At 42.1% G+C, this 23,219-nt stretch overlaps 1 protein-coding gene and 1 long non-coding RNA gene across 5 annotated transcripts in view; one reads left to right on the forward strand and one right to left on the reverse strand.

The window, feature by feature from the left end:
• Nucleotides 1–16,042, forward strand: part of LOC135983687 (uncharacterized) — a 161,842-nt gene extending 145,800 nt beyond the window's left edge. The window contains exons 3-4 of the long non-coding RNA XR_010601435.1: nucleotides 14,724–14,905; nucleotides 15,704–16,042. This is a non-coding gene — a long non-coding RNA (uncharacterized LOC135983687). The remainder of the gene's footprint in view (nucleotides 1–14,723; nucleotides 14,906–15,703) is intronic.
• Nucleotides 7,821–23,219, reverse strand: part of VEGFC (vascular endothelial growth factor C) — a 143,072-nt gene continuing 127,673 nt past the window's right edge. For all 4 annotated transcript variants that reach the window (XM_042842087.2, XM_005304171.4, XM_024101115.3 and 1 more), the window contains exons 5-7: nucleotides 19,368–19,477; nucleotides 18,739–19,072; nucleotides 7,821–8,563 (exon numbers count right to left, since the gene is read on the reverse strand). In XM_042842087.2, the coding sequence (XP_042698021.2) occupies nucleotides 8,449–8,563; nucleotides 18,739–19,072; nucleotides 19,368–19,477 (559 nt within the window). In that variant the 3' untranslated portion in view covers nucleotides 7,821–8,448. The remainder of the gene's footprint in view (nucleotides 8,564–18,738; nucleotides 19,073–19,367; nucleotides 19,478–23,219) is intronic.

Here is a 23,219-nt window from a genome sequence, read left to right on the forward strand (position 1 = left end):
GGTTTGCATAGGCAGAAACTCATTTTTGCATGCAAACTGTATCTGTATGGGCTGATGGGCTTTGTACATACACAATGCAAGGTTTTGAGCCAGTACTTTTAGATGTTCCTTTTATATACAGTTTAAATTATTAGTAATCACTTATAGCTAGACTGTGCTCAGTGTGGGGGTGGCGTATGGCTGCCCAGGGGGTAGCAGGTGGATAGAGTGGATTTTGGTAATATTATGCAGGAAAAAATAACAGGGTTTAGCAAGAGCTTGGATGCAAGGAGAAAAGAAGAATGAGGAGTCAAGATGAAAGCAAGTTAGCATTGATATGAGAAAGGTAGAAGAGATGAGAGGAAAGAGGGGCAACTGAAAGGAGACAAGATGCTCTCTTATGGAAAAATTGAATCTGAGACAGTGGCTAGATGTCCAAGAAGAAAGGCTTTTAAAGTTGTGAACCCTGGACAAGAGGGAGAGGTCAGGGCTAGAGAGAGAGATTTGGGAATCATCTATATAGTAGGAATGCGTGAAATCATGGGACAGGATAAATTAATCTAGGATGAAATACACCCGTAGCAGAAGTCCAGCACAAGCTGTTAAAATAGGATTTAAGTGGAACCAGTCCTCTGTATAGGGGTCAACTTCACCCTTATAGGGGGAGAGAAGGATGGGGACATGCTGAAGGTGCAGTCAGAAAGTTAGGAGTGGAACTTGGAAAGCTCTGGTTGTAGAAGCTTAGAGCAGAGAGGAAGTGTAGGAGAAGATTAATGATGGCAAAGGCAGCAGACAGATGAAGAATAGAAACAGATTAGTGTCTTTTCCACATAGCTAGGATGATACAAATGGAAATTTGGCCATCTAGATTTATATAAAAATCCAATCCAACTAGAGATTCATCTCATTCAAATGGACAAAGGGAAGAGAAGAGGAAAGAGTGGAATTTGTGCCTATGTTGTTTAAAATTAGTTTGTGTGCATGATTTAACACACACTGAGAATGTTACCAAGTCAATGTGGCATGGCCATAGATGCTGTTCCAAATGTAGAAACTGGAATAGAGATGTTACTGAAATTGAGATGAAAGGTCAGTGTGTGTCTCGAACAGATACAGAACTTTTACCCAGAATAAAAATATGAACATATAAACTCTGGTTTAGATGGGGAGTACTTTGCTGAAACAAGACAATAGCGCAATATTATATGCTGAAACAAGGTAATAGTGCAATAAAATGACTTACAGAAATTTCCATAGAGGTTTGCCAAACAAATGCTTATGCAAGCAGCAAAGCGTTATGTTTTATGATGTAAAACTTTTCATGTAATGCAAACCATTTCAATTCTCTAACATATCCCCAAGCTAAATTTAAGTTCACTTTGTAGCTTCAGGCACCAGATAAAATAATATACATCGTTATTATGACAAATTACTGAAATATTATGAGTCATACCACAATCAGATTGGTAACTGCTATTGTTCATATTCCATTTCCTACATTTGGATGTAAGAATACATATGAAATAAACCACTATACATGATATTATGGAGAACCTTTAAAAGTTTATCAATGAAATAAATTGGAATTTAAAACCAGAAAGCTTGATTTTTATCAGTTTTTTTTTAAATCCATCTTGCACCTCTAATTGGAGAACCCTAGCTTATAGGGTTGTCAAACTTGAGCCTTTCACATGCACTAAATTAATTTGTTTTTTGTTAGTGTTTTGTGCATCCAAAGAAAGTTATAGAAGTGATTTCTATACCTGGCCAATCTGATTTTGGCAAATTCAGCAGGGCAGCGGAAGATTCTTTTGGATTGTTGCTCAGCAGGTTATCAGAGATAGAGGAGAAGAAGTCAGGAAATTATTAAGGAACTTCTATGTACTATTGCAGTTTTTCAGTTGATTCATTGAGGTCAAGTAGTTAATTACTACAACTAAGAGCTACTTCAGATATATGTACCCTTAATAACAGTCTTAATTGGTAGATTTCAAACTTCCTCCAAATGCTGCAATATGTCCATAACCGTTCCTAGATAGGAAGACTTGCCAGTCTGTCTGTAGAGCACAGTAGCCACACGAATTATTCAGATTTAGGCACAGGTGTGAATACAGTGGTCTTATATGAATAACTGTGCAAGGAAAAGTGTATTGTAAAGGCTTTGCAAAGACTGTCCCATCACATGATTTATTGCACCTAATTATACCTGTTTTGGAAACAAGACCAATCTCCATGAAAATGAGGAAAGGAAAACATGGAGTTGAAGGGAACTGTCATTAAGACACAGGCTAGGAAAATCATAAAGATCATTTGGAGGGTCAAAAGCCCCCAAAATAAAAGTTATATAAGGAGGGCCATTCAAAGTAACATAATCCCAGACGGGCACCATAAGCTTTTATGCTGCTCCTTTATATGGAGATAAGGGAATGGATATTCCAGTTTGTTCAGTACGAATTTATAAGCATAACTATGAGTAGACCACAAAGGAGCTAAGGACACATGATACTGTACAAAATCTGTCTCCTCATGAAGAGAAGTTTATTCACAGTGTCTACAAAACATGATGATAACTGCACTAGGTAGAAATTTATACTCTCATTCTCTGTGCATTCCTGATGCAATGCGACATAAGCTTAAACCAAGATGCGTTTCCCTTAGCATTATTTCCGTAAATCAAATTTATTGTTTTGTGCCTGAGTGCCATCACTTTTCTGTCTACAGCACTATTTTAACATTTTCAGTTAGACTATGTTTGACATTAGTATGGAGACACTTTACATAGATGGTTATGACCTTTTTATTTAGGGCTGGAGTTGCCAAAACAGCCTGAACTGTGCTTGATGGTGCTGAACCACTTACAATATAAAATCTGCATTGGCCTACAAACTCAGCTCTGTACACCCTGAACACTGCACATTTCATTTTTAACAATGAAGTAATAAGATTAGAATGAAAAATAAAATGGAAACTGTTGTATAGTTTATATTCAAACAACACTATAAAAATGCACCAAAGCCAACTGTAATCCATATATATCACCTTCACACAGCAGGAAGAAAATGTCAACTTTTATGTAGCTTGCGCCACTCATCTTAAAAAAAAAAAAAAAAAACACACTCCAAATTTTGCATCCTTAAGTAAACAGCTGCCGTAAACATAGACTACTTCTTGAAACACTGGGATATACAAAATCACATTTTATAAGAAAGAATGGAGATCAGCAGGCTAATGCTAATTCAAGTAATTACTGCAAGCCTATAATTATAGCAAACGAAAAAATATTTTGTTTGAAACAAAACACATTTAGGACCGGACTTCCAAATTTGCATTTTGGTGCTAGAACATAGTAATGCTGAGGTATCTGCGCATATGCATATCTGGGAGAATGGCCATTTATTCATTTGCACATACAAATACCTAATTTGTGTACATAGTAATGCTGATTGCACATGCAAATTAAGCATGCATATATTTAGGTGCCAGATCTTTTAAAAATCAGGCCCTTGCTTTTGTCAAAATTTTAAAAACTGCATTTTAATATTTTTAGTTGAAAAGGAGATTTGGCACTTGCTCACAGATTGTGAACCACAATGTATTTCAGAAGCTAAACAACTTGAAAAATTGCTTGCAATAAATGCTTTCTTTTGACTGTTAATGTTTGTTTTAAAGTTCTGTATTCTCATTTTCCCACTCTGTGAGGACTATGTACTGGAAAATGGTTATCACTCTATATACAGTATGTCCAATTGGAACTCAAAATGTCTGCTTGATTACTATTATAGTTAAACATTTTTATCTGGCTTTGACATGTTCACAGTGCTGCACTTGTTCATGTGCAAAACGAGCATTGTATAGCTAGGACTTCAGTTGACCACCTTTATTGGTATCTCTTGTTCTCATGCATTTTAGCAGTGTACAATGGAATTTTTATGATCCATATAGAGTTAATTGTTGGAATTCCTGGCACTGCTTTGTCTTCATCTGTATTTCCTAGTTTTTGATGATAAATCACATTTTACCTCAAGGGTAGAATTAAAATGTATTCCGTTTTGGCTCACGGCAACCTCTAGTCTAGTTTTTTTGACCTGTATAAGAACTGGGAAACTTATATTGTGGTACTGTGTAAAATTTTGTTTTGATGGTACAGTCAAGTAAAATTGTATTTCATCATAATTCATTTCTAATGATATTTTCTGCCTATATAACTGATTGCCTGATATTCATAAATGGGTACCCAGTTCTCTCCAACTTTTTTAGCAATACCTATATTATCAAAATTAGATTAGATGTGATTGACTTTGACAAATTAGACTTTGGTGACTTAAGTCACCATTAGTCCAATTGACAGGAAGTTGTGTCTTATACTAGCTCAAGGGTGCACTTTGATGCTGATCTGTCATCAAGGGTTCTCCACCCCAATCTGAGATGAGATTCATTGTTTTATTATGTTACTTCATCTCCTTAGTATTTGTATGCCTGATTTCTATCCAATTTGGGTGATTACAGCTGGCCTCGTAGGAAGAACTTTTGAAACACTAGAACTCCTCACAAATTCCACTGCTTATCATTTTTCCAAGAAACATCAACCTATCACCCCTCTTGCCTACATATTACACTAGCTTCATACTGCCCGTGGATTAAATGAGTACAAGGTGCTTTCATTCCGTTTTATGAACTCTGATATCTGAGCATCCCATGGTCTAGGGAAAGTACAATAACATTTTAAAAACATGCATTGACTTTCTAAGGAACATTGATATCATAATATTGAAACACACAAACAAAAAAAGACGAAAAAACAAAACAACAACAACAAAAAAGAAACAACCTGAAATGGAACCATTTAAGTATAAAATTTAAGTATTGTTACATGATAGATTATCATTTCAAAGAGTGCTTGTTCCTATGTGTATTCCACTTCTGGTAGCACATGTGGTCAACAAACCTGAGTGTAAGGTTTTTGGTAGCAGTGTCTGTTGCTGGCCAATTGTCACTCTAGTTCCTTCTCACACCTTTGGCCGGAGACAGAGTGCTCATATCCACACCTAGCTGTACTCTTGGATAGCTCCTTTCTTCTTGTACGTATTTAGTGTTATTGTAGTTTACTATAGTTTTAACCTTTTTCATAGTTAATTAGAAATAGTTTAGTTTGGTAGAGGGGTCTCAGATATGGCAGTTATATTCCCTGTCTCCCTCCTGCTTCCTGCCACAAGGAGCCTGTGAATTACACCCAAGACCCCTGGTTTCAAAAACTGTGGAGGTCTGTCAGGACAGGGACGTCTGTCTGAAAATGTTTGTTGTGGACAGAACCATAAGAGCAAAGAATGATCCAGACCCAGGGGATTCCCCCCCCGTACATTGGCCTTAGGAGTCCAGGAGTGCCCTAGTGAGGTCAGCTTCAGTTGGTTACAGAGCCTTCAACATCAAGCACTTAGATTCCTGTAAGAAGCTGGTTAAGAGTGAGGAGATGGGATCTAGATATTCCCCTGACTCTCTCTCCCCCCCCCCCCAGATATTAAGGATAGATCTCCCCCCAAGTCATTGTTGTCTTCAAAGAGAAAAGGACTATCTACATCCCACTCCAAAACTTTGGAGGCCTTGCGTCCCAGGCAACGACAAGTACAGACAGTACCGCTAAGGGGCCAGCACTCTGACCAAGCTGAAGACACAGAGAGTGCCAAATAGTACAGGGAAAACCAGCATGGGACCGTCAGGAGAAGGTTCTTATACAAAAGGTGGAATCACTTCCAGACCCAGGAGCTACAGAACCAGTCCCCACTCAGCACATCTAGAGAGGCTTCTATTCAAGATAGTTCCTCATCCCAAAGACAAAAGGCTTATCCTGGACCTAAGGCTTCTAAACTCTTACATTCAAAATCTGAAGTTCAGGATGGTCACCCACTCTTTAATAATCCCATCCCAGAATCAAGGCAACTGGTTTACAACTCTTGATCTCAAAAATGCTATTTTCATAAAGACAGTCATTCAACACACAGGAGATTCCTGAGGTTTGTCATAGGTATAAACAATCATCAATACAGAGTGCTTCCATTCAGACTATTGACAGCACCGAGTGTATTCATAAAGGTGCTAATGGTTATGGTAGCCCATCTATGGCCTCAGGGCATTGCAGTCTTGCTTACCTGGACAACTGGCTCATCAATGGTCAATAATACCAGAGCATACAAGAGGCCACACACCTGGTGAGGTGTCTTTCAATATCTCAGCCTCAGATTAAACAGCAAAAGTCCATTTTAGCCCTGACACAGAAGATGGAATTCATTGAATCGAGACCGGATTCAATCACTGCAAGGGCATACTACTACTTCAAGTGATGTCACTGGGGGTGCTCCATTTCAGGTGTCGGTGCGTCCCTGGGCTGTTGATCGGAGAGGTCTCATGGTGGATCCACCATATACTGTCTTTCATCATGATAAAGTGTCCTTGAGGATCAATCCTAAGTTCATTCTGAAGGTTGTCTTTGGGTTCTATTTGAATCAGGTCATTCATCTTCCTGCGTTTTATTCAAAATCACATAACAGCAGAAAAGAATTTAAGCTACGCTTGTTAGATATATGTAGAGCATTGACTTTCTATCTAGACAAGGCTAAACTGTTCAGACGGTCTCCCAAACTGTTCACGTCCTTTAATGAAAGGTAATGCTGTTTCTACCCAAAGACTGTCCAAATGGATCTCAGGATGCATAACCAAATAAGGTTTCAGTTCCTGTGAGGACACATTCAAAAAGAGTCCAGACAGTATCTATGGCTGTGCTCAATAATGTCTCCATCCTAGATATCTGCAAAGCTGCGACATAGGGTTCTATAAATACCTTCACTCAGCACTATACATTAGTACAAACACCTGCTTCAAATGCTGCTGTGGGTACTCCAAGCACCTATATCCTGACTGCAATTATTGCTTAGAAGTCACCAGAAGTGGAATTCATATAGGGACAAACACCTGAAGAAAGAAGTTACTTACCTTGTACAGTAACTTGAGTTGTCCATATATTCTACTACCCGCCCTACTTCCCCTCTGCTCAGAGACCATTTTTCAAGGTTAAGTGGTAGAGAAGGAACTGGAGTGGCAGTTGGCCAGCAGCACCCTTTATACCCTCAGTAGGGAGCATTAAGGTGGGGTAGGGCCTCATAGGCAGGCCAGCAGATGCTACAAATGAAAACTTCCCTATCTCAGACATATTGTGTGCATGCACAACTGGAAGTGGAAATGAAATGATTCCTTGATTACTATTAGACTATCTCATTCATATTATTATTCTATCCAAGTTAAAAGCTTACCTCTTTTTCTAGAGTTTGTAGATGTTAGATTGGAGACTCTCCATGTAAAAATGCTCTGTAACAATTGTTTGTACAGAGATTATCTTGTAAATCCAGACTGGCTTGTTGGAAGTCTTTTCTGGTGCCCAGTGGAAAGAAAAATACATTATTTTCTCTTAAAAGCATCTGGCATACAAGAGTCTTTAGATCACAATAATTTGACTTACAATATGAAATAGTAAAACATCAAATAATTTTAAACTAAGTTATTTTGAATTTTAGGGCACAATCTTTAAAACTAAATAAAACAGCATAATTGATATTTCCATATATAAATATGGTAGTTAGATTTTAATTATTTATTATACATGCATGAACACTTACCATTTAAAATATTTTGAATATATATTAGCATGCATGTATGTGACTACTAATAGCTGCTGCTCTCCTCTGAACAAGCTTTGTTCCTGTGCAATAGAGAGGACTCATAATAGTTTTTATGAAATATCACCCATGCTTAGCTAGTTTGTGTAAATAGTAAAATATCACTGGACGTAGATATTGTAAATATAACTTTTTTTTAATAGCTCAGCCTAGATATTTTAACCAGATACAAAAAGTTCACTGCTGCCTCACTTACACTTTCTTTCATAAAATCACTTATTTTTATTGGATAGGAATTCTAGTTCTGGATTTCCAGAAACTATTTTAAGAACCACCATTCACGTTGTTGAGCTGTGGTTGGTTTGTACAGACTGGGTCATAAAATAATCAATTAAACATTCTCACCACTATATAATACAATTTTCATTTTATTTAAACATATTTTGCATGATATAAAAATATTGATCACAGTGAGCTTTAACAATTGTTACTGCTATAAACAGGAATGCTGCACAATGTTTTTAGTGGAAATAAATTATATAGTCATTATCTCTTTAAAAAAAAATCACAAGGAGGAAAACCAAGGCTGTTTTGTCATTGGCAGAAAACAAGTCCTTAGTGAGTTCTTTACACAACATGAGCCCCATTATTGTCTACATGTGCTTTCCACATTTCTTGGGGAAAAAGCACGTGTCTGTCTCTGTGAATCCCACAGTGTCTCTGGTGCACAGTTAATTCCAATGTTAACGCAGTTGTTTTTTTAATGGAAAAATGTACACCAAAATGGCAAGTAGTGCTTTCTTCACTAATTAATAAGCGGTCTTTTCCAATATGTGGGTACGCAACGGCACACTTCTTCACTATAATAAAATCCAGGCTCACAGCGTTTCGTTCTAACTGTACACGGTGGTCTGTAGCAACTGGAGGAAGGAAACAAAAAGCCATTGGTAAAATGGGGCAGGCACAAGAATCAAAGAGAAATATACATCTGACTGCGTACACTTATGCTGCACTTATACCAGAGAACACTTAAATCCTATAAAGATATATTTTATTGGAGATGGGTCTGAGTATTACATATGTGCATGAATATTCCTTATCTTCCATTTCTGTGAACTTTCTTGCAATGAAAAGCAAATAAATAGGGTTACAAATACTGCTGAGGTGACTCTGTGGTTTTATTCAAATGAATATTCATTAATACTTACTTACCCAGCTCTAATTACATTCTAAGCTAGAGTACACGTTGGTATATTATTCTGGCAAATACTTCTAACATTTTTTTCTAGTAGGCAACTCTGTTTAGTATGCCACTACTGAATGTCTCCTAGCTTGAGCCAGCATTCCCTAACGAGTTGATGTTACAGGCCAGAATACTTTACTTTTTTCTGTATATTTACCAGCTATTTTCATAATAGAAAAGATGGATTTTCTATACTATGACCCTAATCCTGCACTGAGAACTGCACAGGGAAAACCTGTATACTTCCACAGATCCCCAGTGAGTTCAGTGGGAGTCTGTTTGCTGTATTGCACCGTGTGATTTTTATTGTAGGATCCAGGCCCATATGTATATGGTAAATTTTAAAGGAAAAGAAAGGGTAACAATAACAATAATATTAACTGAAATAACTTTAATGAAAATAGATCATTAAACTACAGATTACATCTATAAACAAGATGTTCCTCATTAGTGGATATTTGCTTGTACAAGGAGTTGTACAAAGCTAATTTCTTGGCTTCTCTCCCCCCACCTCATTTTTTTTTTAACAGCTTGACCTAAAATAACCTTACAATAACAATGCCAAATAACCTCTGGTGTGTAATGGAGACAAAGTACTAGTCTGTGGCTTTTTTCAGACATTGGCAGCGACTCGAGAGAAAAGTATATGTTTCAAGTTTCAACAGTTATATTTTAAACTTGTCTTTAAATAATGTGTCTCTGTTTTATGAAACATACTGGTATAATGATGTTCTATTGTAATAATTCTTGCTATATATTTCTGTTTACAGATACTACATAATATACTATTGAGGTACTTTTAATATTCTCTTCCCCAGGCAATTGTTTCTGTTTTTTAGACTATGCATACTCTAATTATCATTGCAGATGGTTTAGCACATTGCATGGTTATTTTGGACACTGACTTGCCACTTTACAGTAATGTGTTTATAAAATGAGATACTGGATTACAGTTACGTGAATGCAAGCCAATTAATTAAACCAATGAACATGAATATGAAGAAATCAGTAAAGAATGAGGAAGACACAGCAGTAATGGTAGTTATTGACTAGCCATATCTTGTTCAGATATTTCAGTGTAATTTGTCACAGTGGTCTGATTCATTAGCAGGTTTTATGTAATTCCGAGGTTCATGTTATATCATGTCACTTAGGACAAACTCTAGAGTTATCTCGGAAAAATTTAACGACTTTCATGGAATTTCTGTAAAAGATCACATTGATCCTTTTGCCTAATGCTAAACATTTTGTAAAATATACAACACCTGAAGTTTGGGGTGAGGGTGTTAATGTTGGAAAGGTGTTGAGGATGCTGAAGCAAGAGAGGCAGAGCTGACCCCTAACCAAAATAATGTGGCTCTTTGATAGAAATGCACCTATCCTCCTGTATACCATCCCTGATAGTGCCAGCAAAAAAAGAATCAGGAATAAGTTTGGACTGGGAAAATTAATCTTCTGTGGATACAAAAATGGGGGTGAAGTGGATGTAGAATTTGCCTTCTGAGCTGCATGTTACAATGATGTTTTGTCCTTCTATAGTGCCTTTCATTTAAAGATTTCAAAGCGTTTGTCTGAATTCCCACTAGAAGGTCATACCATCTGAAGCACTGATCTTTAAGGCAAAGCCAAAAAACTTACCTATTTGCATGTTGCATTTCCCAGGATGCCTAACCCTAGCAAAGCAGTTGGGCAACATAAATGAAAAAAATAGTAGATAAGGGCTGTCAAACAGACAGGATACTGCCGTCTGGATGCTTTCATCTGGGCCACAGATCTCTCTGCCTTCATCAAAACAATCTGGCATTAGGCCTGATCTACACTTAAGTTAGGCCAACATAGCTATGTCAGTCAGGGGTGTGAAAAATCCACAACCCTGACCAATATAGCTATAGTGACCTAACCTCCAATGTTGATGGAAGAATTCTTCCATCGGTGTAGCTACCATTGGTTGGGGATGTGGTGTTCCTACACCCTTCCATCATTGTTGGCAGTATCTACGCTATGTGGTTGCTGGCATAATTACGGCAACCTAGCTATGCTGATAGTCTGTATAGGTAAGAGTGTGAGGGAAGAACAGTTAGTTATAGATGGTGTTGATATTGTTACCTATTGTTAAGGTTGAGCAATACTTCTCATTCTAAGACAGTGCTTTCAGTTGCTTATAACTCTGTCAAACCTTAACCATCTGGACTGATTTTATGCATCAAGTGTCTGCCTCAACCTGACTCTTTTTCAGAAAAATTCAGCCAAAATGCTTCAGGCATTTCTGAGAATGAGGCTAGGGGCAAACAACTTTTCCCCATGTTAAAAAAAAAATTCTGGGGACCTTTCTTTCAAGCAGCTCTACATGTCCCCATGCTTTGGAGCAGGTCCTAGCAATTTACTGGGGGAATCACCTTGTCTCAAGGATGTGCCTTTTGCCATCCCCAAAAGGGATTCTGCCTGTATCATTCCAACTTACAAGCCTTAGAAAAATCATAACAGGCGCATGCCCAATAGAAGAGAACTAGAATCTCAGAAGATTCTGTCCTCATGGAGCATGTTTGATCCTTTCACAACTCTTAGTGCTGACCAGACTGCCCATGTGCTGCCATCCCCACAGAGTGACCAGGCCTGCTCCAGCCTACATTTTTACAAGGGCAAAGCCAGACTTTCCCTGTAAATGCTGCTTCCAGCTTCTCTGAGCTGGGAGATTGGGCCTAGGCTGTGGAATTAAGAGAAGGTAGCCCAAATCTCCTGTACCCTGGCAGCATGGAGGAGGGGGCAGTCTGGTTAAAGTGCTGAAGCAGGGGGAAGGGAAAGGAGTAAATTGGGACCAGGAATCTGGTGAGACTGGGACTGGAGAGGGGGAGACAAGCTGGGACTGAGTGGACAAGGAGACTGGAGCTGGGGGGAAGAGGCTGCAAATAGGACTTGCTGGGCAAAGAGGCAGATTAGGAAATGGGAGCTGGTGGGGACACAGAGCTGGGAAGGGAAACCGAGAGGGATACTGGGAGCCAGTTGGCTGGGGGAACACTGAGATTGGGTGAGGGGTAGGAAGACAGATGTGACAAGGAGGTGTGTGGGGGGAGAACTGGGACTGATTGGACAAAGAGACTGGGCCAGGGAGTGGAGGTGGGGAAAGAAATGTCAGGTGAGGAGCCAGGAGTGGGGACCTGGGACTGGCTGGGCAAGGTGACTAGGACTGTGGAGGGAGAGAGACTGGAAATTGGGACTCTGACAGTGTGGGGATACCACCTCCCGCTCCTCTCCTTACAGAAATGTGAAGCACTAGGATACTATAGTGAAGAACACCATAGAAAAGCACATGAGGAAGTGAATAACTGTTTTCAGAGCAGGGTTTGAATGAATGGTATGCGGTAAATAAGGCACTGGACAATGAGGAGAAAACAAAATATTGAATAGCTGCTCATTAATTGAGCACTGTCCAGCCTGTGCGCTGACCAAGGCAGGAGTCCTCTGGCAAATACAGTATGTGGCTCTACAATTAAAGACTGTATCATAATGCACATGCACAAGGGGGTTGCACAGGCAAACTTAATTCTGGCATTTCCTAACTTTTGAGTGCTTGACTTTGCAACCTTAATATTCTTTTAATGTTGTTTTCTGGTGCATAACACCGCTAAAGAGGCACATTCTGTGGTTGGAGAAGATCACTAAATGTATCTCTTACCAGTGAACTTTATTCCTGTGGTGCATGGACCACAATTCAAAGTGTAATTTGCACTGCACCCCAGAAGGAATTTATACTAGACACTGATGACCTTTAGCCCCCATCCTACAGGGTGCCAAATGCCTGGTGGTAATTGCCTTTATTTCCTATTAAGTCAGGGATGAGGAGTGGCCAGAAGCTGTTGCTGAACATAGAATGGAGGGAGTAGAGATGTACCATGTGAGCTGTATTTTGATATGTTTGTCATTTTAGATATTAAAATCTTCAGGGCAGGATCCATATTCTATTCTATATCCACCAGTGCTGTTTGGGGCATTTTAGGTGCTGCCAGAATATTTATAAATAAATTAAAATGTTAATTTTGTAACCATTTCAATGGTTTTAGGTAACTGAATAAATATGTATCTCATACTATGAATATTTATTATTACTATTATTACTACTAGTATTAATGAACTTAGTGATTTCTCCAAGCTGTATTATCTGAGTTATATCTGCTTAGCTTTACTTAAAAAAAAAAAAAAAAAAAAAAAAAAAAAAAAGACAGTTACCTGTTCCGTAACTGGTGTTCTTCTAGATGTGTTGCTCATGTCTATTCCACAGTAGGTGTGTGTACTCACCATGTGCACTGGTGCCAGAAGTTTTTCCCTTAGCAGTACCTGTACTGGGAGAGCACCACTGCGACCCCTGGAGTGGTGCCTCTATATCGCGCTATAAGGGGAGCTGAGTGCTTCCCCCACCCTCAGTTCCTTCTTGCCGGACAACTCTGACAGAGGGGAAGGAGGGCGGGATGTGGAATAGACATGAGCAACACATCACGAAGAACAGATGTTATGGAACAGGTAACTGTCTTTTCTTCTTCGAGTGATTGCTCATGTGTATTCCACAGGTGATTCCAAGCTATATCTGTTGGAGGTGGGTAGGAGTTATGAGTTCCCAGGATGCAGAACCACCCTACCGAACCCGGCATCATCCCTAGTTTGGGAGACGATCGCATAATGTGAAGTAAACGTGTGAACTGAGGCCCAAGTAGCCTCCCTACAGATGTCCTGGATAGGGACATGGGCTACCTACGCAGCCGATTAGGCCTGAGCCCTCGTAGAGTGCGCCCTGATGATCGGGGGCAGGGGAACCCCTGCCAGATCATAGCACGTGCGAATGCACGAGGTGATCCAGCGGGAAAGACGCCGTGTAGAGATTGGTTACTCCTTCACACGCTTGGCCGAGGCAACAAAAAGTTGCGAGGATTTCCTGAATGGCTTGGTCCGATTCAGATGAAAGGCCAGCGCCCTACGCACATCGAGCATGTGAAGGCGGCGTTCCTTGTTGGAGGAATGGGGCTTAGGACAGAGCAAGGGAAGAAAGACAGGTTCTGTTCCATATGGAAGGTGGAGACCACCTTCGGGAGAAATGCTGGATGAGGGCGAAGCTGGACTTTATCCCTCTGGAAGACCGTATATGGGGGTTCCGAGGTCAGGGCCCTGAGTTCCAAGACACGACAGGCCGAAGTGATTGATACAAGGAAGGCTACCTTCCATGAGAGGTGAGGCCAGAAACACGTAGCCAAGGGCTCAAAGGGAAGCCCAGTGAGGTGGGACAACACCAGGTTTAGGTCCCATTGCAGCACAGAGGGTCTAGCATAAGGGAATGAACGGTCAAGGCCTCTCAGGAAGCGGGAGGTCAGAGAATGAGAAAAGACCGAGTGCCCTTGCACTGGTGGGTGGAAGGCCGATACGGCCGCCAGGTGTACCCTGACAGAGGCGGGTGCCAACCCTTGGGTCCTAAGGGACAGGAGGTACTCAAGGATGAGCTGGAGCGGTGCGGACGACGGGGAGGCTCCCCGCTCCCCCGCCCACCTGGAGAATCTGGACCACTTCGCCAAGTATGTCCAGCGTGTGGACGGCTTCCTACTTTCCAGGAGGACCCGCCTGACCTCCTCCGAACACCTCTTCGTCTAGCCACTGAGCAGCCACGCTGGCAGGTGGAGTGTGGCCAGATTGGGATGGAGGAGGTGGCCTCCGTCCTGAGAAAGGAGGTCCGGGAGAAGTGGCAGCCTCCTCAGAGGGGCCGCCAAAAGGTGCAGGAGGGTCCCATACCAGTGTTGGCGGGCCCACGCTGGGGCTATAAGGATGACATGCACTTTGTCTGTCTTTACTTTTTGCAGGACTTTGCTGATGAGGGGAAACGGTGGGAAAGCGTAGAAAAGCCGGCCTGACCACTGCAGGAGAAGGCATCTGAGATTGCGCCCCTCTCTACTACCCCCTTGGAGTAGAACCGGGGGCAACGCCGATTCTGGCGGGTTGTGAAGAGGTGGACCTGAGGAGCTCCCCACTCTCAGAAGAGCCGGTGAGTGACCTCCGAATGGAGCAACCACTTGTACTGGGGGGAGAAAACCCTCCTGAGGTGATCGGCTTGTGTACTGCAGATGCCTGGTAAGTGGAACGCCCTCAGGGAGATATCGTGGGCTATACAAAACTCCCATAGGCTCAGGGCTTCCCAGCAGAGGGCCGAGGAACGAGTCCCGCCTTGCCTGTTGATATAGTACATTACGGTGGTATTGTCGGTCAGGACTCTGACCACTTTGCCGCGAAGGTGCATGTTGAAGGCAACACATGCCAACCGCATTGCCCTGAGCTCCTTGACATTTATGTGGAGGGACAAGTCCGAGGTTGACCCCATCCCCTGGGTTTGCATGTTCCCTGTGTGAGCTCCCCAGGCCAAGTCTGACACATCGGACACCAGGTCTAAAGATGGGGTCACCTCCCGAAAGGGAATCCCTTGCAGCATATTGCTTGGGTAAGACTACCATTGTAGGTAGGCAAGTATCTGGGATGGCACCGTGAGAACCTTGTCTAGCTCGTCCCGGGCCTGGGAGAACTGGGAGGCTAGCCAGAGCTGGAGGGGCCTCAGCTGGAGCCTGGCGTGGCGGACCACATACATGCATGCCGCCATGTGCTCCAGGATCTGAAGGCATGCTCTCACCATTTTCACTGGGAAAGCCGTGACCGAGGCGATGAGATCTTTTAGGGCCTTGAACCTGCTCAGTGGGAGAGAGGCTGTGGCCCTTGAGGAGTCCAGCAGTGCCCCAATGAACTCTATGCGCTCCACTGGAACTAATGTTGACTTGGTCTCCTTCACCACTAGGCTGAGATCAATGTATGTGGACAGGAGCAGCTCCACATGGGCCCTTACCTGGGACCGAGAGTTGCCCTTGAGAAGCCAATCATCCAGGTATGGAAAGATCTGTACCCCCTCCCGTCTGAGGTAGGCCGCTACCACAGCCATGCACTTTGTCCGACGCAGCCTGAAGAGCCGCTTTGGCCGCCATCGCCCCCTCATCCACCAGAGCCTTAAAGTCCTTTCTCTCCCACTCCGGGAGAAGAGGTTCGAACTTTGGCAGGGACTCCCATAGCTTAAAGTCATACTGGCTCAGCAAGGCCTGATGATTGGCGACCCTGAGTTGGAAACTTGTAGAGGAATAAAATTTCCTACCAAAGGAGTCCAGTCTTCTGGCGTCTTTGTTCTTGGGAGTGGGTGCGGGCTGGCCCTGTCGCTCTTGGTGGTTCACAGATTCCACCACTAGTGAGTTAGGTGCCGGGTGAGAATAGAGGTATTCGTGGTCCTTGGCTGGCACGAAGTACTTCCTCTCAGCCTTCTTGGAAATCTGGGCTAAGGTGCCGGGAGTTTGCCACAAGGTGTTGGAGATATTGGCTACCCCCTGGGGAAGGGGTAGTGCCACGCAGCCCGGTGCCGAGGAAGACAGTACATTAAAGAGGGAGTCGGACGGGCCCTCCATCTCCTCAGCCTGCAGGAGGTTGGACGCCACCTGGTTTAGCAGGTCTTGACGCACCTTAAAATCCTCTTGCGGGATAGAGGGCGGAAGTGCCGTTATGGTGTCATCGGGCACCGTGGGCCTCGGTTGGTATCGGAGGATCGACCCCCAGGTCAGAGTCCCGGCATGGAGCTGCTGACTCATGACCTGCCGATTTGTCCCTCGACTGAGATGGAGACTGGGACACCCCGGCCACCAAGCGGGTTCCTGTCCGGGTGGGCACTGGTGGCCACAGTGCCCATTAGGCACCACTGTTCCTGCCACGGGGCCCCTTGCCACTGTCCAAGTTGAGGGCCTGGTGTGCTGGCTGGTCCAGCTGAGCCGCGCGGCCCCGGAGATGGGTGCCGAGGCCACCGTCGAGCACGTGGTCCCATAGGAGTGGTAGGAACGACTGTGCCTGCAACCGCTGTCTTCCACGGGACTGGGACCTCGGCGTCGAGGACCAATACCCATCAGAAGTGCAGCTTCAGTAATCACCTCGGCACCGGGAGCCGGAGAATCGCAAGGAGAGTCCCGTGTGCGATGTCTGGCAGAGTGGGAACTTGAGCAGGAGCGTCGACGTTGGTCGCGCCAAGACAGTCTATGGTAACTGCGCCGCGAGAACGAGCATCTCCGGCTCCTGTCTTGGTGCCTGCGCAGCATGAAGGGACCCTGAGATTCCTGCCCAGGCGGTGAACCGATTAGCCTGGTTGGCATCGAGGGCAGGCGGAAGCTGCGAGTTGACAGGCCGCTGTGTGTCGAACGAGGCAGGGAGTGGTCCTCGGAGTGGGAGCTGTGCCGCGCTGGGGAGGTCTGACGAGCACCCAGCAGTGGCTTGCTGCAGGACTGAGTGCCCGACACCGGTGGCGCCCCAGGTACCGGTAGGCTCAGAATGTCTTGCCTGTAGAGCCTCCGGTGTCGATGGCATCCTGGCCGCAAGAAATGCGTGTGTGGATGGTGCCGGGCTGCTCCGCTCAGCACGAGTCGGAGCTTTTGGGCCTGGGGGGGACCGAGGGCTGCCCAACGCGGGACCAGCCTCTCCCCTTTCCTTCTCTCGGCACCACTGCGAGGCGGAGCCCCTCTCTTGCTTCTTGGAGGGGGCCTCGCTGCGCACTGAGTTGGGGCCAGTGCCAATTCCATAAGGAGAGTTTGAAGCCTGATGTCCCTCTCCTTCTTAGTCTGTGGTTTGAATGACCTGCAGATCACGTGAGTTTTGCCCAAGCAGCGGAGACACTCAGCATGGAACGGCGACAAGAGTCGCACGACTTGAAACCTGGGGCATGGGGCATGCCCCGAGCCCACTCTAACAACTGAAAACCGCTAACTGTAGCAAACGGTACCACTAAGGAATAGAAAGGCTGCAGTGGAGCTGGAGCACAAAGTTCCGACCACCTTCACAAGAAGGAACTGAGGGTGGGTGATATAGACGTGCTACTCCAGGGATCGCAGCGGTGCTCCCTCAGTACGGGTACTGCAAAGGGAAAAACTCCCGGCATGCACACCTACTGTGGAATACACATGAGCAATCACTCGAAGAAGAAACAAGACTTCACTGTTTTCAACACTGCAGAATTAATAGTGTTTCAGCAAAGCAGCCAAACAAGATACGATAGTGACAGGTGCCTTATATATACCTGTAATAATTAATTACCTCAACAAAATTACATGACAGATCACTGCATTTTAATTGATAGTGATGATGTAGGAAGCATAAGAAAAATTGATTTTCAGAATTGTGAAATATTTCCAAATTGAGTGGCTTTGATTATACTGCTAGCCAAGAGAAAAATCTTGTATGCAATATGAACATGAACATTATCAAATTTACAATCTGCTTGCTGACCAGAATCCCATTTTAAAGGATAATATGGGCAATTGGGTTGGCTAGGACATTGTGAATATTCCAGCTCTAGTGAAAAGTACACTGGGATTTTTAAGGACCCCAAATAGTCTAGAATTTGGTTTTACAGTATGTCTCAGCCAAAAGACCTACTAAAAGAGTGTAAATTCATGTCGTTTTCTCTACCTGAAATCACAGTAAATATTTATAGAATCCAAGAATCTCAATGTGGTTTTCAAATACTCATTAACCCTCAGACTGTCCTTTTACAGATAGGCAAATCATAAAGCTCTCGATCATAAAGTAATTCCATGGCAAAGGTACCCCAACATTTTTAGTCCCTGTCCAGTGCTATTAGGGTGACCAGATGTCCCGATTTTATAGGGACAGTTCTGATATTTGGGGCTTTTTCTTATATAGGCTCCTATTACCCCTCCCCCAGCCCCGTCCCGATTTTTCACACTTGCTGTCTGGTCAGCCTAAGTGCTATACAATTGGATTACATAATCTTTTAGTCATTTAACTCACCTGCATGTCTGGTGATGAAACCTTTTTCCTTTTAAGAAGCATTTATTTGGAGATTCTATACATTCACAGATACATTTTGCAGAATTTAGTGGCTGATGTTTGGGGCAGGTTCTTTTACATACACACTGGCACTTATCTTCATCAAATTCTTTGTTGGGACCACAGGAACTAGGCAAAAGTTTGTTTTTACATGTACACTGGCACGATGTTCTATCTAATTCTTTTTGGGGTCCACAGCTTGAAGGCCGTACACCCCCTTTGCAAACACATTGACAGGTTTCTTCATCAAGCTCTTTGTTAGGTCCACAGATATCATGGAATTCGTCAGCAGTGTCTAGGAATACAGCAAACATAAAAAAATCGAAATCCACACATTACTAAAAATGGAGAACCCATCTGTGTATTTCACTTTTTTTTATTAAGGAATTATGATAAATCCAATTTTAAAATGATGAAAATATAATCCGACCTGAGAATGCGTGTTACTTATCTAAAATGCCATTCTGTAAACAATGAATTACAAAGAATTAAAAATATTCAAACTGTTTAATTTGCATGGTGTATTGTTTTCTTTTTCTATAAATCAGCACAGAACAACTACGTTTATCCTATAAAATATAACTGCTTACCAGTATCTCCATGTTGGGAAGAGAAACTGAAGTCATGCTGCGCCAGACATCTGCAAATCTGATTATTCCAGATAAGATTCTTTGGACAAGTTTTGTTTGCCACCTGACACCTATGGATGAAATACACTGTTTGTTTATTACCATAAAAATACAAAAGATAAGTATCTTTATATATGGATAACAGGCATTCTCCTGTTAGAAATGTAACTGTTGAAAGCTTTGATTTCATTCATATTGTTAGCAGCATATTGCACTGTATAGGTTATTTTCTTTTCCATATATGAAAAACTGATTATAAAACATACTGGGTTTTGCGATCCAATTTCATCTAAGCATGTATATACTACTACACATAAATTATGATTTAGTGCAGTACATGTAATAAAAATGTCATGATGCTCTGCTTCACTAGAGGGCTGCCAATTGGGAAGACAGGTTCAAGGACAAGTACAATTTGACTCATTTAAAGCATTATAGGTATTAAGAGAAAAAGGTGTGAGTAATTAGCACTGGAATGACTGATAAAGTTTTCAGCAAGTCCAGTCGAGCTCTGTCTTTTTAACATGTTCAGAATTCACTTAATCCTAATTGAAGGTGGAAATGTTTTTCCATTTTGGAAAATTTCCTTGAATTGAAATCCATCCCTGAACTGAAAATACATGACTATTTGTGATATTTTTGTTACATCTCTAATTTTTTTAGAAAACTAGATTTGTTAAGTCAGAAAAGGAGGTTTCAAACTGGGAACTGGGCCTCTTAAAAATGTAAAAGAGAATATTTTAAAATATTTGAGAATGAAAAACATTTTCTTGGTTTTCTAAGCAACTGGCTGCAAAACTGAATTGGAATATTTTACATTCAGTACTTATCATTAGGACCACTAAAGATAAAATGAAGCTCATTCAGCATTTGCTAACAGCTGATATGATCAGAACAGCACAGCTTTTTAAGGAGGCAAAAATGTTAGTGGAGCACTTACAAGTTATAAGATAAGGCAGCCCTTCTAATATTACTCAACATAAAGTCCACTTCTGTAGGGAAGCCATAGATATAGGGGGAAAAAAAATCCGACCACTTTTTACAAAGAGTTGGTCTCTCTGCATAGAAGACTATTCTGATCTTATGGCAAAACAACAGCAAAAGTATCTGATCTACTGACAAAAAAGATTTCAGCATGTTATTGCCAGAGAATCCAAACTGTGGGATTATATACACAAATGGTCATATTCTAATATATTTAAAGGGTAATGTAATTAGTTTGATTTGCATTAACTTGATTTTTTTTGAGATTACAAGTTTTATGAATAAAGGTTATAGTGTTGATGTAATATACTTAGACTTCTGTACGGCATTTGACTTGGTTCTGCATGACATTTTGATTAAAAGAATAGAATGATATAAATGTCAGTTTTTAATCCATTCAATGTGTGTGCTAACTGATAGGTTTCAAAATGTAACTGTAAATGAGGAATAGTCATCAAGCAGGTGTGTTTCCAGTGGAGTCTTGCAGGAAACAGTTCTTGGGCCTATATGGTTTAACATTTTTATCACTGACCTGTAAGAAAACAAAAAACCATCACTGATAAAGATTGCAGATGATACAAAAATTGAGGAAGTGGTAAATAATGAAAACCAGGTCACTGTTTCAGTGTGATCAGGATCACTTGGTAAAGTGGCTACAAGCAAATAATGTTTTTTTTTTATGACTAAAAATGTTAATGTACACATTTAGGAAGAATACAGGCCATACTTACAGGATGGGGGACTCTATTCTGGGAAGCAATGACTCTGAAAAAGATTTTTTTGGGGGTAGAGGGTGGATAAACAGCTGAACATGAACTCCCAGTGTGATACTGAGGTCAGTAAGAGTTAATCTGAGCTTTGGATGCATAAATAGGGGAATCTCGAGTAGGAGTAGAGAGGTTATTTTACCTCTGTATTTAGCATTGGTGTGACCGCTGCTGGAACACTGTGTCCAATTCTGATGCCCATAATTCAAGAAAGATATTGATAAATTGGAGAAGGTTTAGAGAAGAGCCACAAGAATGGGTAAAGTATTAGAAAAACATGCCTGTGAGGGGTGTCTACCTGACAAGGCCTGAGTAGGTAAAAAAGAGCCAATTAGCCCCATGACAGGCTGCACCTGGAGGAACAGCCAGGCTTAACCTACCATGAAGTTTAGCTGGGCAGGAGCAGGCTGGTTAGTATAAAGCTTGGAAGTTGAGAGCAGGATGGAGGTGCAAGGAAAGACTCTGGAGCAGAGAGGTGGTGAAGAGGACGCCTACAGGGGAGAATAAGCCCTTGGATACTAGCCCCAAAAGAAGGGTCAAGCCAGAGACGTTGGAGAGTGAAGACCTGAGAAATGGGGTAGGAAGAAGCCTAGGAAAACAGCAGAGAAGGGTGGGACTGTGAAGACCTTGGCTGCTGGTTATAGGGTCTCTGGGCTGGAACCCAGTGTGGAAGGAAGGCCTTGGTTCCTTGGCCAGTCACTGGGAAAGTGGCACAGGATCTGGTGAATTGGAATAGAAGACAGGCTGGGACAGCATATGGACAGTTTGTCCAGTGGGAATTTGTTACCTCAGAAGGGGAAAACTATATAATGACCTGGTGTTAGGGCTGAGTCAGGAAGAGAGAGCACCCTAAGTCCTGGAGCATGAGAGGAACTGTGGGGCAAGTGAGTGATAGAGGGGGATGCTAGACCAGGTGAGAGCTGATGCCTAGACCCAGCTAGAACCCTGTTACAATGCTTTATAGTGATAGACTCAAAGAGCTCACTCTATTTTGCTTCACAAAGAGTAGGTTAAAAGGTGACTTGATTACAATCTAGAAATATCTACGTGCAGAACAACTATTTGATAATGGGCTGATCACTCTAGCAGAGAAAGATCTTAAGGCTGGATGTTGAAGCTAGATAAATTCAGACCCCAGCATGAGGAAAAACTCCCATCCAAATTAATAAAAATTGCTATCTCCTTTTTTCAATTGCTTTTTAAAACCCATTCCAATCTTGTAGGGGCCAGCATGGGTGGATTAGTCAGGAGAGCAATAAGCTAATAACAAAAGGAGAGGATGAAAAGGGGGAACTAATGACCATTCATTTAGAACAAGATCAGGATGTTGATAACAAAATTAATCGAGGCACCAAGAGAAGAGGAAGGGTCCTAGCATGGGTGGATAGGGAATTAAGAATTCTTATTCTTAATAATGAATTCTTAATTACTTATCCACCCATGCTAGGACCCTCAGTAATTAGCAAGAGAAATTTAAATAGATTATTTATGAGCATAAATTCAACCTAGTGGTACCTCCTATTGGGGACTAATCCTATTCAACATATTCATAAATGATCTGGAAAAAGAGGTAAACAATGAGGTGGCAAAATTTGCAGATGATACAAAACTACTCAAGATAGTTAAATCCCAGGCAGACTGCGAAGAGCTAAAAAAGGATCCCTCAAAACAGGGTGATTGGGCAACAAAATAGCAGATGAAATTCAATGTTGATAAATGCAAAGTAATGCACATTTGAAAACATAATCCCAACTATACATATAAAATGATAGGGTCTAAATTAGCTGTTACCACTCCGGAAAGAGATCTTGGATTATTTCGGGATAGTTCTCTGAAAACATCCATTCAATATGCAGTGGCAGTCAAAAAAAGCAAACAGAATTCTGGGAATCATTAAGAAAGGGATAGATAATAAGACAGAAAATATCATATTGCCTCTATATAAATCCATGGTATGCCCACATCTTGAATATTGCATGCAGATGTGGTCGCCCCATCTCAAAAAAGATATATAGTGTCATTCTGTCATAAATGATATTACCTGTTTGAGTCGCAGACAACT

Source organism: Chrysemys picta, chromosome 5 (assembly GCF_011386835.1).
Source record: "Chrysemys picta bellii isolate R12L10 chromosome 5, ASM1138683v2, whole genome shotgun sequence".
NCBI classification, from domain to species: Eukaryota; Metazoa; Chordata; order Testudines; family Emydidae; genus Chrysemys; species Chrysemys picta.